We start from the raw sequence: 13,160 nt of genomic DNA on the forward strand, positions 1-13,160 counted from the left end.
AATTGCTTCTCCAAGTAAACCATAATATCATCTGCAAAAAGTAATAGATTTTTGCCTCTGTTCATTCCTTCAATCTCTTTTTCTTGCCTTATTGCTATAGCTAGCATTTCTAGTACAGTATTGCTTACTAATGGTAATAATAGATGTCTTTGCTTTGCCCCAGATCTTATTGGAAAGGCTTCTAATTTATCCTCATTCTAGATAATGCTTTGTCTTGGTTTTAGAGAGATGCTATTTATAATTTTCAATAGGCCCATTTATCTCTATGCTTTCTAATGTTTTAATGGGCATTGCATTTTGTCAAAAGCTTTTTCTACATCTATTGATATAATATGAATTTGTTGTTGTTATTGATGTGATCATTTATGCTTAGAGTTTTCCTAATATTGAACCAGCACTGCATTCCTGGTATAAATCCAGCCTGGTCCTAGTGTATGATCTTTGTAATAGATTGCTGTCATCTCCTTGCTAGTATTTAATTTGCAATTTTTGCATCAGAATTCAGTAGAGAAATTGGTCTATAGTTTTATTTCTCTATTTCTGTCTCTGGTTTATGTATCAAAACTGTATTTGTGTCTTAGAAGGAATTTGGTAGGTCTCCTTGTCTATTTTTTCAAATTAGTTTATATAGTATTTGAATTAACTGTTTAAATGTTTAGTAAAATTTGCCTGGTTTAGTAAAATCAATCTCGTTCTGGGTTTTATTTGTTTTTTTAATTTCCCTTAGGGAGCTCATTTATGGCCAATTCAATTTTCTTTTCTAAGATAGGGCTATTTCAATATTCTCTATTTCCTCATCTGTTAATCTGGGCAATTTATATATTTGTAAATATTCATCCACATTTAGACTGTTAGTTTTGTTGGCATAAAATTGGGCAAAACAGCTCCTAAAAATTGCTTTAATTTCATCTCCATTTGTTCATTACTCACTTCATTTTTAAATATTGGTAATTTTGTTTTCTTCTTTTTAATCGAATTAGCTAATTGTTTATTTTATTGTGGGTTTTTTTTTTTCAGAAAACCATCCCAAATTTTATTCATTAATTCAGTGATTTTTTAAAACTTTCAATTTGTTAATCTCTCCTTTGATTGAGGTCAGTGTTCAGAGATATAAAATTTCCCCCAGCATTGGCTGAATCCCACAAATTTTGGTGTCTGTTGGGCTCCAGTTACATCAGCAGTGGGGGAGGGAGGGGCTATTTGGCTTGAGCTTCTATAATGTCTTTCTGTTTTCACAGCTTGATCTGGAGGGGTGTAGGTTTTGGGTGCCTCCAGAGTGTTTGTGATTCAGGGAGAGGTCTAATCACTCACTGCTCTCTTTCTTTGTGCTCGGTGCCTTACCCAGGAAGAGTCCCTGAAATCTCTTGTAGATCAGGTGTTCAGTCCCTCTTATCATCCCTGGGCAGTGATAACACTTCCACTATGCCACTCTCTGGCCAGCTCCCACCTCGGTATCCTCAGACTTCTCTTTATGTCTTCCTAAGCTGCTCTGAGATTGCAATATATAACTATCTGTGACTTGTTCTTGGCTTTCCTGCTCATAATTCTGATTGGTGTTTTCTGTGGTCGTTTTATAGGAGAGTTTTTAAAGTTGTGACTTTACACTTCTCCATCTTGATTCCACCCCACACCTCTTAGTTTTTTATGTGTGCATATATATGCATATATATGAAACCAATAAACATGGGGTAATATATTTCATTATTTATTATTTCTTTGGCAATTAAACTTATTTACCCATCTTGTGCTTCTGTTGTTTTAGATGTTTGTAAAAACATTCTTGGGGAGAAAAAAACAACAAATCTTGCATTTTGAGTTGCAGCTTGAACTTCTTTGCTGTTTCTAATCCTTATTCTCTTCTGTGGTATCTAGCAGACATGAAATAATATCATTATTCAGATTTCCTTTTCTTATATATGTGAAAGCATTTCTCTTGGCCACTTGTAGAATTTAGCTGTTGTTAGAATTTTTAAATTTAACCATCGTACCTTGAAGTATTTTTGTTTTGCTCTTTTTTGAAGACTATCTGGATTCTTTCAGTAGGTACTTTTTTATTTTTGTGTGTGTTATTTCCTTCATTGCAGTGTTCAGATTTGATCTATCATATTCTTCCAGGGAACCTGAGATCCTTGAATGGTTTGTGTGCATCTGGGCTTTGAGCAATGGCTTTGGCTTCTATACAAAATCATGTTTTTAGAAAATTGCCTTTTGCTTTTCTTTCAAGAGATTTCCCTCCACTTCAGTATCTTTGGGTCACTTTGGTAGGACTGTGGAGGACAGTGCATGAGGGATGCTGACTGAATTTTTTAAGAATTGGGGTTTTTTTTTCATTGTTTCTTAACCTAGCTGGGGTTTTCTCTTTTTTGTCCTCTGCATTCAGCTCCAGTGTTATATGTTATTTGGTACATAATGCTTCCCTGGGGTGTGTGTGTGTGTTTAAAGAATTAGTAGGAATTAAGGCAAGTTTGCCATTTCTTTGGTCCCCAAACCCCAGTGACTATATTAATGTAATTTCATCCTTGCGTTAAACATAGGCAAGGAAATTGATAAACTCAGGCACGTTTCTAAAAGGAAACTATTTCCCAAATGTAGCTTATTCACTAAAGGCAGTCAGGTTTATTATAATCTGGTTTGGATATGTTGCTGAGAAATGTCATAGCATCTTTATTTTTCCATATGTCTTTATCATCTCTATTAGTAAGCGGCACTTTTCTCTTGCATTTTTTTTCCTCAATCTTTGGGAATAGGAAGACCTTAAGTTTGTCTCATGAAATATATGTTGTTGTTCAGTCAGTTTTCAGTCGTATCCAACTCTTTGTGACCCCATTTGGGGTTTTCTTTGCAGAGATACTGGAGTGGTTTGCCATTTCCTTTTCCAGCTCATTTTACAGCTGAGGAAACTGAGGCAAACAGGGTTAAGTGACTTGCCCAGAGTCACACAGCTATTGAGTGTCTGAGGCCAGATTTGAACTCAGGAAGATGAGTCTTCTTGACTCCAGGCTCTATGGTGCCACCTCCCTGCCCCACTAAAATGCATGCTTATAAACAAAAGCCAGTCAGGTCTACAACTGTAAGAATAGGTCCCAGTCAAATGCCATTCAGGCCTTGGCTGTTGAGAAGAGAGTCAGTAAGGAGCAACCAGAATTTATTCCTCTTGTTCAAGGTTATCTTTATGGTCAAATGTTTAAAGGAAATAATAGTTGAAACTCAAAATATGGTTGTAGGCTTTCACGAGACTCTCAGATCTTCCTTGGTTCATTAGTACAGACAAGCAAGCTTCTCCAAGAAGACAAATACACTTCCACATGAAATTGGGCTTTAGAGCTCTGAGATTATTAATGAGATTATTAATTAAAACTCTAATTACTGCAAGCCATTTTCAAATGTTCAGAATGCTATTTGTGGACCAGTGGGAATGAATAATATTAGGCCATATCTGGCAAAATGAGAATATTAGAACTATTTTAGAAACTCTTCCAAACCCTCCAAAATAAATCTGGCAAAATTTCTGGTCTTTTAAAAATAAAGTTGTCCCCCTATCTTTTCCTTTCCCCACCTCTGATTCATCTTACCCAAAGAATCAATCCTAATTATGGGCAGATTTTGGAAACAGCAAATCATTTCAGAGAAATTAGTACAACATACCAAACGTTTGTGGCCAGGCTTCAGTGAAGTTGTTTTAATAAGTCTTTAATAAGATCTGTCATCCTCTAAATGATTGCACAACATAACTGTTAAGCAAATAGCAGCCCTCACCCCAAATTTGTGGCATTTGGCAGCATCCTACCAAGGCGTGGGTCCTGGAGGTCCCTGCTTATCATTTAGACTCGAGTGTGTCTTCAGTGCAGCAGCATCCACAGACGGGAGGGTGGGGGATGCCAGCTGTGCATGGCCATCGGGAGCAATGATTCAGTGAATTGCAGTGGGGGAAATGTACTAATTAGAGCCTAGATACTCTCATTTGTTAGAACATACAAAGTGCCACTGCTCTACACTGTGACCTTGCCCGTGCTCTTCTGACTTAGCACCAGCTGGCACCCATCAGCCAGGATAAGTCATGCATGGTGCTGCGCCTAACTTTCCCTTGGATTCAAACAGATGCATTTCGTAGAGTTAGAAGACAGAAATCTCCATTTTCAAATCTTTCTATGATGTCTAATGATACTGTATCATTGCTGATTATAATTAGTGTTCCTGTTTGCCTTCTCAAATTGGTATCTGCCTGTAAAGGACTGCGGAAATCAATGCTGTTGCTTCAGACTCCTTCCCCCCACCCCCCAGCCGCCATTTGCCTCATGGCACTGAAGGCATCCAGGTGGCAGGAAGATGGGGTGAGAGTTCTGGTTGGGGGCACTAGAACCATCTGCCTCAGCTCCTTCCTCACTACAATACAAGATGATTTGAAATTTTAAAATCTGAAGAGTGGCCAAAGCATACCCACTTTAAGTTATCAGGCAAGAGGAAGACAGACAAAATATAAGAGGTGACAGAAAACGAACAAACGTTAAATGGGAGTTAAGTATGGACAAGGTTTAATACCATGAAAGTACTGAAGAAGAATCCTGAATAAGGGCCAGAGGAAAGTGTTTATTTACATTAAGTATTTTTGAAAATTTACTTAATGCCACTAAGGCAGACACATCCATTTAATTCCCCAGATTTCTTTAATGCATCTAAGAATTTAAATCAGTAAGTTTTTTATTAAGCACATAAAATGTGCCATGCATGAGAAACATAACATGTGCTATGGTTGTACATACAAAAGTGAGAACCTTTGTCCTTGGGAAACTTACATTCTACTGCAGGGATGCAACCTGGGAAAACAGAATTATAGATTCACAGCTGGAAGGGGCTGCTGAGGCCCAGAAAAAAATGAGTGCCAAAGCTAGGATGTGGACCCAAGTTTTCTGACGTAAAAACAAATGCTCTTTCCGTTAGATGACACGGCCACTGTTTACAGATGTGCAAATGTAGGCTATATACAAGATAAATTCAAAATTATTTTAGTGGAGGGGGGCTTTTGGGCAAGGCACCGTGAAGGGTGCTGGAGGTGAAGGAGAAACAGCAGGGAGGTCACTTGGGCTAGACTGTAGCCTGGAAAGGTGGGCTGGAGCCAACATGTGAAGGACTTTCATTCCCAAACAGAGATGTATGGATTTTGTCCCAGAGGCAGTAGGGAGCAACATGGTTAGACTTGTGCTTGAGGAATATCATTCTGGTAGCTCTCTGGAGGAATGATTAGAAAAGGGAGAGATTGACTCTAGGGAACCTATGAGGTGGCCTCTGTTGCAATAATCTGTATTTAGAGTGGCTGGGGTATGAAGGGAACGGATGGGAGAGAAAAATATCCCAGTATGAATCTTATATAAGTGAAGTAAAAATTCAAATAAAAATAAAAGAATAATTCAAACCATAATTACTATCCAACAAGCAGGATATAATGCTGGAAAGATTCCTGCACTAGGAGTCAGGACCATCCAGGAGATGTTAGTTGTGCAGCCCTTGACCGAGTCACTGAACCTCTTTCCACTTCAGGCAGCTCCCTTGGATGTAACTATGAAGTCAGGGGAAAGCTGGTTCCTACCATGAAATATGTCCCAAGGTGCTGTGTGATGAGTGGTGGTGGAGAGTGGGGAGGGTGGTAGAGAGGAGGAGGGACAGATCATGGGGAAGACCTGCTTGAGAAATGGCTCACATTTATATAATACAACTTTCTGTACATGGAGAGTTCAAATGTTAGCTCCATTTTATAGAAGTGGAAGCTAAAGGGGCAACTTACCGTGGTAACGTGAGCAGAGGCTTTGGGCTTCTGAGTCCGAACTTCATTCTCCCATGCCCCACTTGTACGGAAGTGGAAGCAATGGAGCTATCCTGAAGGACAATTAAGAACTCTACAAAATTGATAAGGCAGTAAAACAGCGCAGGCAAACCTAAAGAGCCAAAAAAGCTGTTCAAACAGCTCTCTGGTAACAAAGGATGCTTCCCACTCGATATCCATCAGCACACTGGTGCCACTCTACAGGAGTCAGGCTATGATGGGTCCTTGCTGCTGCCGTGTGCCCTATTTGTGGGATTACTATTCTTTGGTGAGACCCAAAGAATGAGAGACTTGTCAGACAGACTTTATGATGTCTTTTAGAGCCAAATAGAGAACAACTTGAACCTTGTATCATCTGTGGTGTCCAACTCAAACATAAACCGATCCCTGCAGGCCCCTTATTTACTTAGAAAAAAAAACCACAAACTAACATTATCTATATTGTATGGTATTTTTATTCATTTTGTGAAACATTTCCCAGTTACATTTGAATCTTGTTTAGTTTTTATGCACTATTAGAGTATGTATGTGTTGAGCCATCCACAAAATAATCTGACACCTCTCTGGAGGTAGTTCATTGAAGTTACAGGGATAGTCTCTAGACATGCATAACTTTGACCTGGTTGAGAACTGAAACCTTCAGGACTCCACTTTCTTAGAAGCATGCTTTCAAAATTACAAAGTTCTGTTTCAGCCAAAGTGTGACTCCAAATATTTGGGGGAGCTATTTCAGTTCATCAGAAAATCACTTAAAATTTTTCAGGGTTTTTTCCCCATTATTCAGTGTTATGTTATTTTGTAATTCTTCTAGAATTATGGTCTTTTTTAAAAAATTTGGTAGTATAAACTGCACATCAACAGCTAGGTAATGCAAGGGATAGAGTTTTGGGCCTGGAATCAGAAGACCTGAATTTAAATTTGTCCTCAGATACCTACTAGCTGTGTAACCTTGAGCAAAACCCTTGAACTTTTGCCTCAGTTTCTACAACTGTAAAAAATGGATAACAACTCAGGATCTTTGTGAGGATTTGTAAAGTGCTTATTAGCACAGTGACCAGCATGCAGTGAGCACTTTATTACCTTCCCATTACCTTCCCATCACCAGCATCGTTGGACATGAACTCAACAGGGAGATCACCATTTGCATTTCTTACGTATCTGGTACTTGAATTAGGATTAATGATTTTTTTTTCACCAGCCTTGGTTATTAACACTGTTAACATTTGTCTCTTCAGACTTAACCGATTTTACCCAATTGTCCATAATAAGCTTTGGTACAAAAACTACCTAGAAGCTGTTTCCTCTCTAGACTGTATGAACATTGTAAGCTTTTTCTTTATGCTGTCCCTTTGGGCTGCTTTGTGAATTCCCTTGGCTCCACAGAACACAATTTCAGAAACTATGAAGGAGATGATCTCGCTTAAGAGCTTTTCCAAATTGAATCTTACGAGTACAAAACATATTCATTTACATGTTACAGGGAAGTCAGTAGACCTCTTGAGAAATCATAGAGATGGAATTAAATTCAGCCATGTGTGTTCGGAGAAAGAGGTCATGTTTGTCATACTGGGCAGCAGTATATGAACAATTCTGTCTCCTTAAAATGATAAACTTATTAAGGGGACAGACTGATTTGGCACATGGCTGCCTGTCATGCACACAGATGATTCTTCTGATTGACAGATCATCGACTCAGGATTCGGCCCTTCTCTAATTAGTACTGCAATCCGACGGGAGAAATAATTTTCTGGAACTTGAATCCTTGAAGGACCAAAGCCCAAGTTATTGAATTGTATCTAGCAGTGAAAGTATGGGAGAACCGGAAGGGCAGTACCACTTGGTGATAAATTCTTCCTAGAAGTTGCTATTATATTTTATTGCTTTCTATAGGACCTCTTGGGAGGTGAGGGGGGAACCTAAGCCAAAAGGTCTTAGATACCAGGAGCGTAGAGTGGTAATGGAACCTTGAAGCTAGAAGAAAGGAATATGGCTTGAATGGTTCATTAGCCAAAAGGCCAGTTAGTGGGAAACCCAAAACTAAAGAGGTTCTTAACAGCCAGAGCATATTGTCACTGTCACTTTAGTATGTCTCCCTACAGAAATGGAGATTCTTTATGGTTTAGCCCTTTGGACATGGTTAAGTCAGGTTGTGAACAGATCACTTTCTGTCCGCACTACTCTCTTTAGTACTCCTTGGACCATTATTTCTCACACACACCAGATCCAAGCCTGAGTTCAAGTGAAACCACTTCCTGTGAATCAGCCTTTGCGGGGAAAAAGGACTTGTGACACCCCTAGCACGTATCTGCATGTAGATTCATAGGATCATAAAATTAGAGCTGGAAGGAACCTTGGAGATCATTAAATCAGCACCAACATTTTCTAAATGGAGAAACAGAGGCTCCATGGGGGGCCCAAGGTTACACATGAACCTGTGTCCCCAGCTCCAAATCCAAACTTCAGTTTGAGAACTCAAAAGTAAAGAGAGCTTGGAGCCATAAAGTAGATGCTTTAAAGAATACTTGTGCTAGGAAATTTTAGACTTTTATGGGAGTGTCATCATAGGATATGAGAACCCATCTCCTCATTTTATAGATTTGGAAACTGAGACCCAGAGAGGGCTCATGATGATGATACATAGCATTGGTGTCAGACTCAAATAAAGGGATCCCTTGCGAGCTGCATAGTGACTGAGAAAATCACAAATTAACATTATCTATGTTGTATTTTTGTTTTAAACAGCTTGTTACACTTTAGTATTTTTGAGAAAGATGATGATTTTTGCATTATAAATTTGAATTCAAAGTTTATAATAGCTGTGTGACTATTGACTTTATTAATCTATATTTCAATTAATCATACTCTACTGTAGCCTTTTTTTCCATTTCAAACATATGACAAGATTGCTGAGTGTCCTCTTCCCCTTCCTCCATCCAAGGACAAACTAGTAAAATTTAATCAGGCAGAATTGTGTAATACTTAAAAAAAATAATAAAATCCCTGGATATCCATTTGCATTTTACCTTGAAGTGTGGCTCACTTCCTTTTCCCCTTTGTCTTTGTATTGTAGCTGGTGAGTGACTTGTTGGAGTTCTGCTTCTATACCTTCCGAGAGTCACAGGCCCTGAAAGTGGAGTTCCCAGCAATGCTGGTGGAGATCATCAGTGACCAGCTACCAAAGGTGGAATCGGGGAATGCCAAGCCCCTGTACTTCCACAGGAAGTGATGGAAAATGTCTTAATGGAAGAACTTTGCCTTAAGTTTCCCTGTGTTATTCCACACCCATGAAGGACCCAAGAAATCACATTTTTAACATGCGATGATTCACAGTTCAGCAGTTTTTCAAGTTTAAAAATCACGTCAAGGGTTTGGGGACTGGAAAGCAGTTCGACATGGATTTGGCAAGAACCGGATGATTTAAGAGCTCTTCTCCCTACCCTCAGTGCTTAGAAAATGATCCCGTTCCTCTGGATGAAAAGCCATATCTAGTCAATAACTCTTTGATTTTGATATTTTAACCGATGGAAGTTTTAAATATGCCATGTAGTTTCTGGTATTGTTTGCTTGTGGTAAAAGGGTTCAAGGACTAATGAACTTTTTAAAGCTTACCCTTGGTTTGCACATAAAACGTACAGTCAAATATGGGGCATTAATATTCTTTTCTTATTTAAAAAAAACAAAAAAGAGAAAAAATATATACAGACTCCTCTTGTGTAATAATGGAACATTTGGTGTGGAATAATCGCCTCCCCACCTGGGGCATTTGTTCTCCCATGTTATCCTCCATCACTAGTGGACGCACCTTCGGTGTCCATTTATTATTTAATTAAATGGATAAAATGTTAAAACAAATGCCTCAGTTTCCATTTATATTATCTATTGTGCTGGCTTTACAAATAATTTTTCGCAGTCTTTTGCTGTACTGTATATTACTGTATGTATAAATTGTGAAGGACCTGAAATAAGATGTAAGGAACTTTTGTAAATGAGACACATACAAAAAAAATCTTTAATGGTTAATAGGATGAATGGGAAAGTATTTTTGAAAGAATTCTATTTTGCTGGAGACTATTTAAGTACTATCTTTGTCTAAACAAACAAGGTAATTTTTTTTTTGTAAAGTGAAATGTTCTGCATGCCTAATGAAGCGTTTACAGTGTATTTAAGAAAGGGAAAGCTGTGCCTTTTTTTAGCATCCTAGAAGATTTACCATTTTACAGTGTCTGTTGTAAATAACCACACAGTTTTTCAGTTGTCTTTAAGCCTTTCTATTCTCCTGTATTCTGTTTCCCCTTTTGTCTGCCCCTTGCAAGTACCTGTGAGCCGAGTACACTTTAGGACTCCAGCTTCCGCCTTCCCCAAGGAACATTGTTGAGTTGTGTTTACAGCTTCATGAAGGTTTCCTTTAACAAGACACAACAAACAGGGGGCTCAGCAGCCTTGGCAGCTTTAGAGCTGTAGGGACAATCTGCCTCTTCTCCCGTCCACAAGCAAAAGTAAGTCATGTGATGTTGGGGCTGGGAGGGGGGGGGGAAGTCGTTTAAAGGTTGCTTTACATCTATTTTATGCTTCTTTCTTTGGGAGAAAATGCAAGCAACCTCTTATGGGTTCCTCTTCCTGCTTCTGGTGTGTAGGGGAAGGTCAAGGGAGCATAGCTCCTGGGAGGGAGGATCTCACCAGATTGGAATTGGCATAAGGCTGAGACTGGCAGATTACTGGTGGGGTTGACATCTTCAAAATAAGAATCTTCTAACGCCTTTTATAACGAAACTGCAGCTCCTACCAACACATGATAACACCAAAAGTTCAACTCAATTCATCTGGTTCAGGCTCAGGTCTCTCCGTAGCCTAGAAGTATAACTAAGCATGTTTGGGGGCAGAGCTAACAGTCTGATTTCACAAGATAAACTGCTGAGAGTAGAGGCCAAAGGAATCTTTCCAAGAGTAATGATTAACATAAGTACTCACTCATGGAAATCACATCCATTTCCCTAAATTCTCCCGGCTAACACTGAGGGAGGGAGCCCAGGTCCCCTAGAATGCAGCATTCCACTCTCACCACCCTTTCCCTGCAGGCCCATTAGGCACAAGCTTATGGGAGCACATTCACCCATGACAACATGACCCTGGTCTTTTTAAACGACACCTGCCTTATGTAATGGGAAACGTATGAACGCTGTACTCAAGAGGGAAGGGGTCTTCTTACATACTTTGCAACTTCAGGAATTTAATTTAATCAACTGATCTTTAACTACAAACTGACATGCACAGCAATACGAAAGCCACCCACAGAAGGCGATAAATACACAGCATGCAGACTGGGGGTTTCTGGAAAAGAAATGGATACAAATGCCGCTTTTTAGTTCAGACTTAATTTTTACAGAATTGGAATTTCAACTTAACCAGGTTTGGGATGAATACAGTCTGCATCAGCTTTTTGTATTAACAAAGTTACTGGCTTTTTCTGTCTCCAGGTAACTTTGCTTGATTAAACAGCAAAGCCATATTCTAAACTCACTGTTGAATGCTTGTCCCAGTCCAAATTGTCTGTTTGCTCTTATTTTTGTACCATATTGCTCTTAAAAATCTTGGTTTGGTACAATTCATAATTCACTGAAACTTCTTCATAGAATTAAAAAACACACTAAATTAGTTTAAAAAAAGCAATTTATATCTTTATGCAAAAACATATGTCTGTCTTTGCAAACGACTGTAAGCAGATTACAATAAATCCTTTACTTTAATCACCTGTTGTTTTGAAAGAGTTCATTTGGATGTCTGTGGAAACACACAAAGAATATCTGGCAGAATTCCAACTCTCAGATTTCCTGCGTTATGCCCAAGCTGAGATAGGCCATGTGCTATCTTCTATTGTGGGAAACTGCCATCTTCCAAGCAGTAAGATGTGGTTGTAACCCATTCACTTACCTTAACTGAGCTTTTGGGGTCCCACACTGCCACCTTTGAGTGTTCCACAATGCTTTCAATCAAAACCTCTTGTGACTGACAAGAAATACGTCTCTTAACCTGAATCCTCTCCAGACCCCTCCTTTTCAGTTCTTCAAGGAAACATTTCGAGTACAATAAGCAATTAAAATACAGAAGAAACCGGCATTTGATTTCTACAAATGAATAAATATCACATAGTTCAGTGAGAACTGCAACAGACGTCTCCCAACAAAATCAGTCATTTTTAACTAATCACAAGACCGTGGAGCTGGCAAAGGAGGACTCAAGGCTAAACCTTCTTTCTAGAGGAATTGCCTCGTTAAGTTTCTTAATTAAAGGTATTCTTAGAGCTGGTGTTCCTTTTAAAATGATTTTCTTGGTGACCTGCCTTTTTAGGAAATATCTTTTTTTAATAATGGACATGCATGTATAAAGGATTTTATACAAAAGCCAGAGTTCTCAATAACTAAGATGAGTGTTTTAAGAATGAGTGACATGGTAGATCCTTGACGGTGAAACAGTCAGCTACATTCCATTGTATAAACAGGCATAATACACACAGTGATGCACATCTAATTAAGATTTTACTTCTTATCTTTAAAGCTCTTTAAGTAAATAGAAATTATTCCTTGTCCTTTCTGTTAATGTTAACCAGGACATGCTTTCTGATAAGTTGTGCAAAAAGTACCCAGGTTAAAATGCCAGTATTTCTAGCACTTTAATGTTAACTTGGCCAAGTATTTAGTACAATAATTTCTTTGGATACCATTCTAAACAAAATTAAGTCCTTAAAGCTATATTTTTATTTCTATTTGTCAGGGTAGACCAAGCCATCAGAACTTCTAGGATACGTCTCTACATTCAAAGTGAAGTGGATGGCTGGGGCAGTTACTCAGGTTTTTAAAAATTAACTTGGATCCAAATAGCCAGAATGATGGCTTTTATCAAACACTGGGCATGGAAATCCCATCAGCAGTGTTCTTCATGCCCCAATATATAAGGTATGGTCGGTCTCAAACTTAATCCCCTGTGCTGTCTCTACCAGCACTTGGACAGTCATTCTCATGAAAGATCTGATTCTCACTTTTCTAAGAGGCCATACCTTAGTCTAAGGCCACAGTCACCCTTTTCCCTTATAAAATCACATTTCTGGTAAGTGGAGAAAATTGTTTTTAACCTGAGAAATCCAGTTTTAGGGCCAAGAGTATTACCTTACTTTGCTGAGCTCTCCCTTGAATTGAGACACAACAGGGCACAGGGGATTAAATTTGAGAAATGGAGAATGTACTTAAGTCAGGCAAAATGAAAGGCACATTCCCAATCAAGTTCAGCCTAAAATGAGATTTGGGGATGTTGTGTGTCAGATGGTGGCAATCATGTCTCCTTTAAAGAG

At 38.7% G+C, this 13,160-nt stretch overlaps 1 protein-coding gene across 2 annotated transcripts in view; it reads left to right on the plus strand.

Moving 5' to 3' along the window:
* NR3C2 (nuclear receptor subfamily 3 group C member 2) overlaps positions 1–11,562 on the plus strand; it is a 401,382-nt gene extending 389,820 nt beyond the window's left edge. For both annotated transcript variants that reach the window (XM_036763399.1, XM_036763398.1), the window contains exon 9: positions 8,889–11,562. In XM_036763399.1, coding sequence (XP_036619294.1) covers positions 8,889–9,044 — 156 coding nt within the window. In that variant the 3' untranslated portion in view covers positions 9,045–11,562. The remainder of the gene's footprint in view (positions 1–8,888) is intronic.
* The last annotated feature ends 1,598 nt before the right edge of the window (positions 11,563–13,160 follow it).

Source organism: Trichosurus vulpecula, chromosome 6, assembly GCF_011100635.1.
Source record: "Trichosurus vulpecula isolate mTriVul1 chromosome 6, mTriVul1.pri, whole genome shotgun sequence".
In the NCBI taxonomy this organism is placed as follows: domain Eukaryota; kingdom Metazoa; phylum Chordata; class Mammalia; order Diprotodontia; family Phalangeridae; genus Trichosurus; species Trichosurus vulpecula.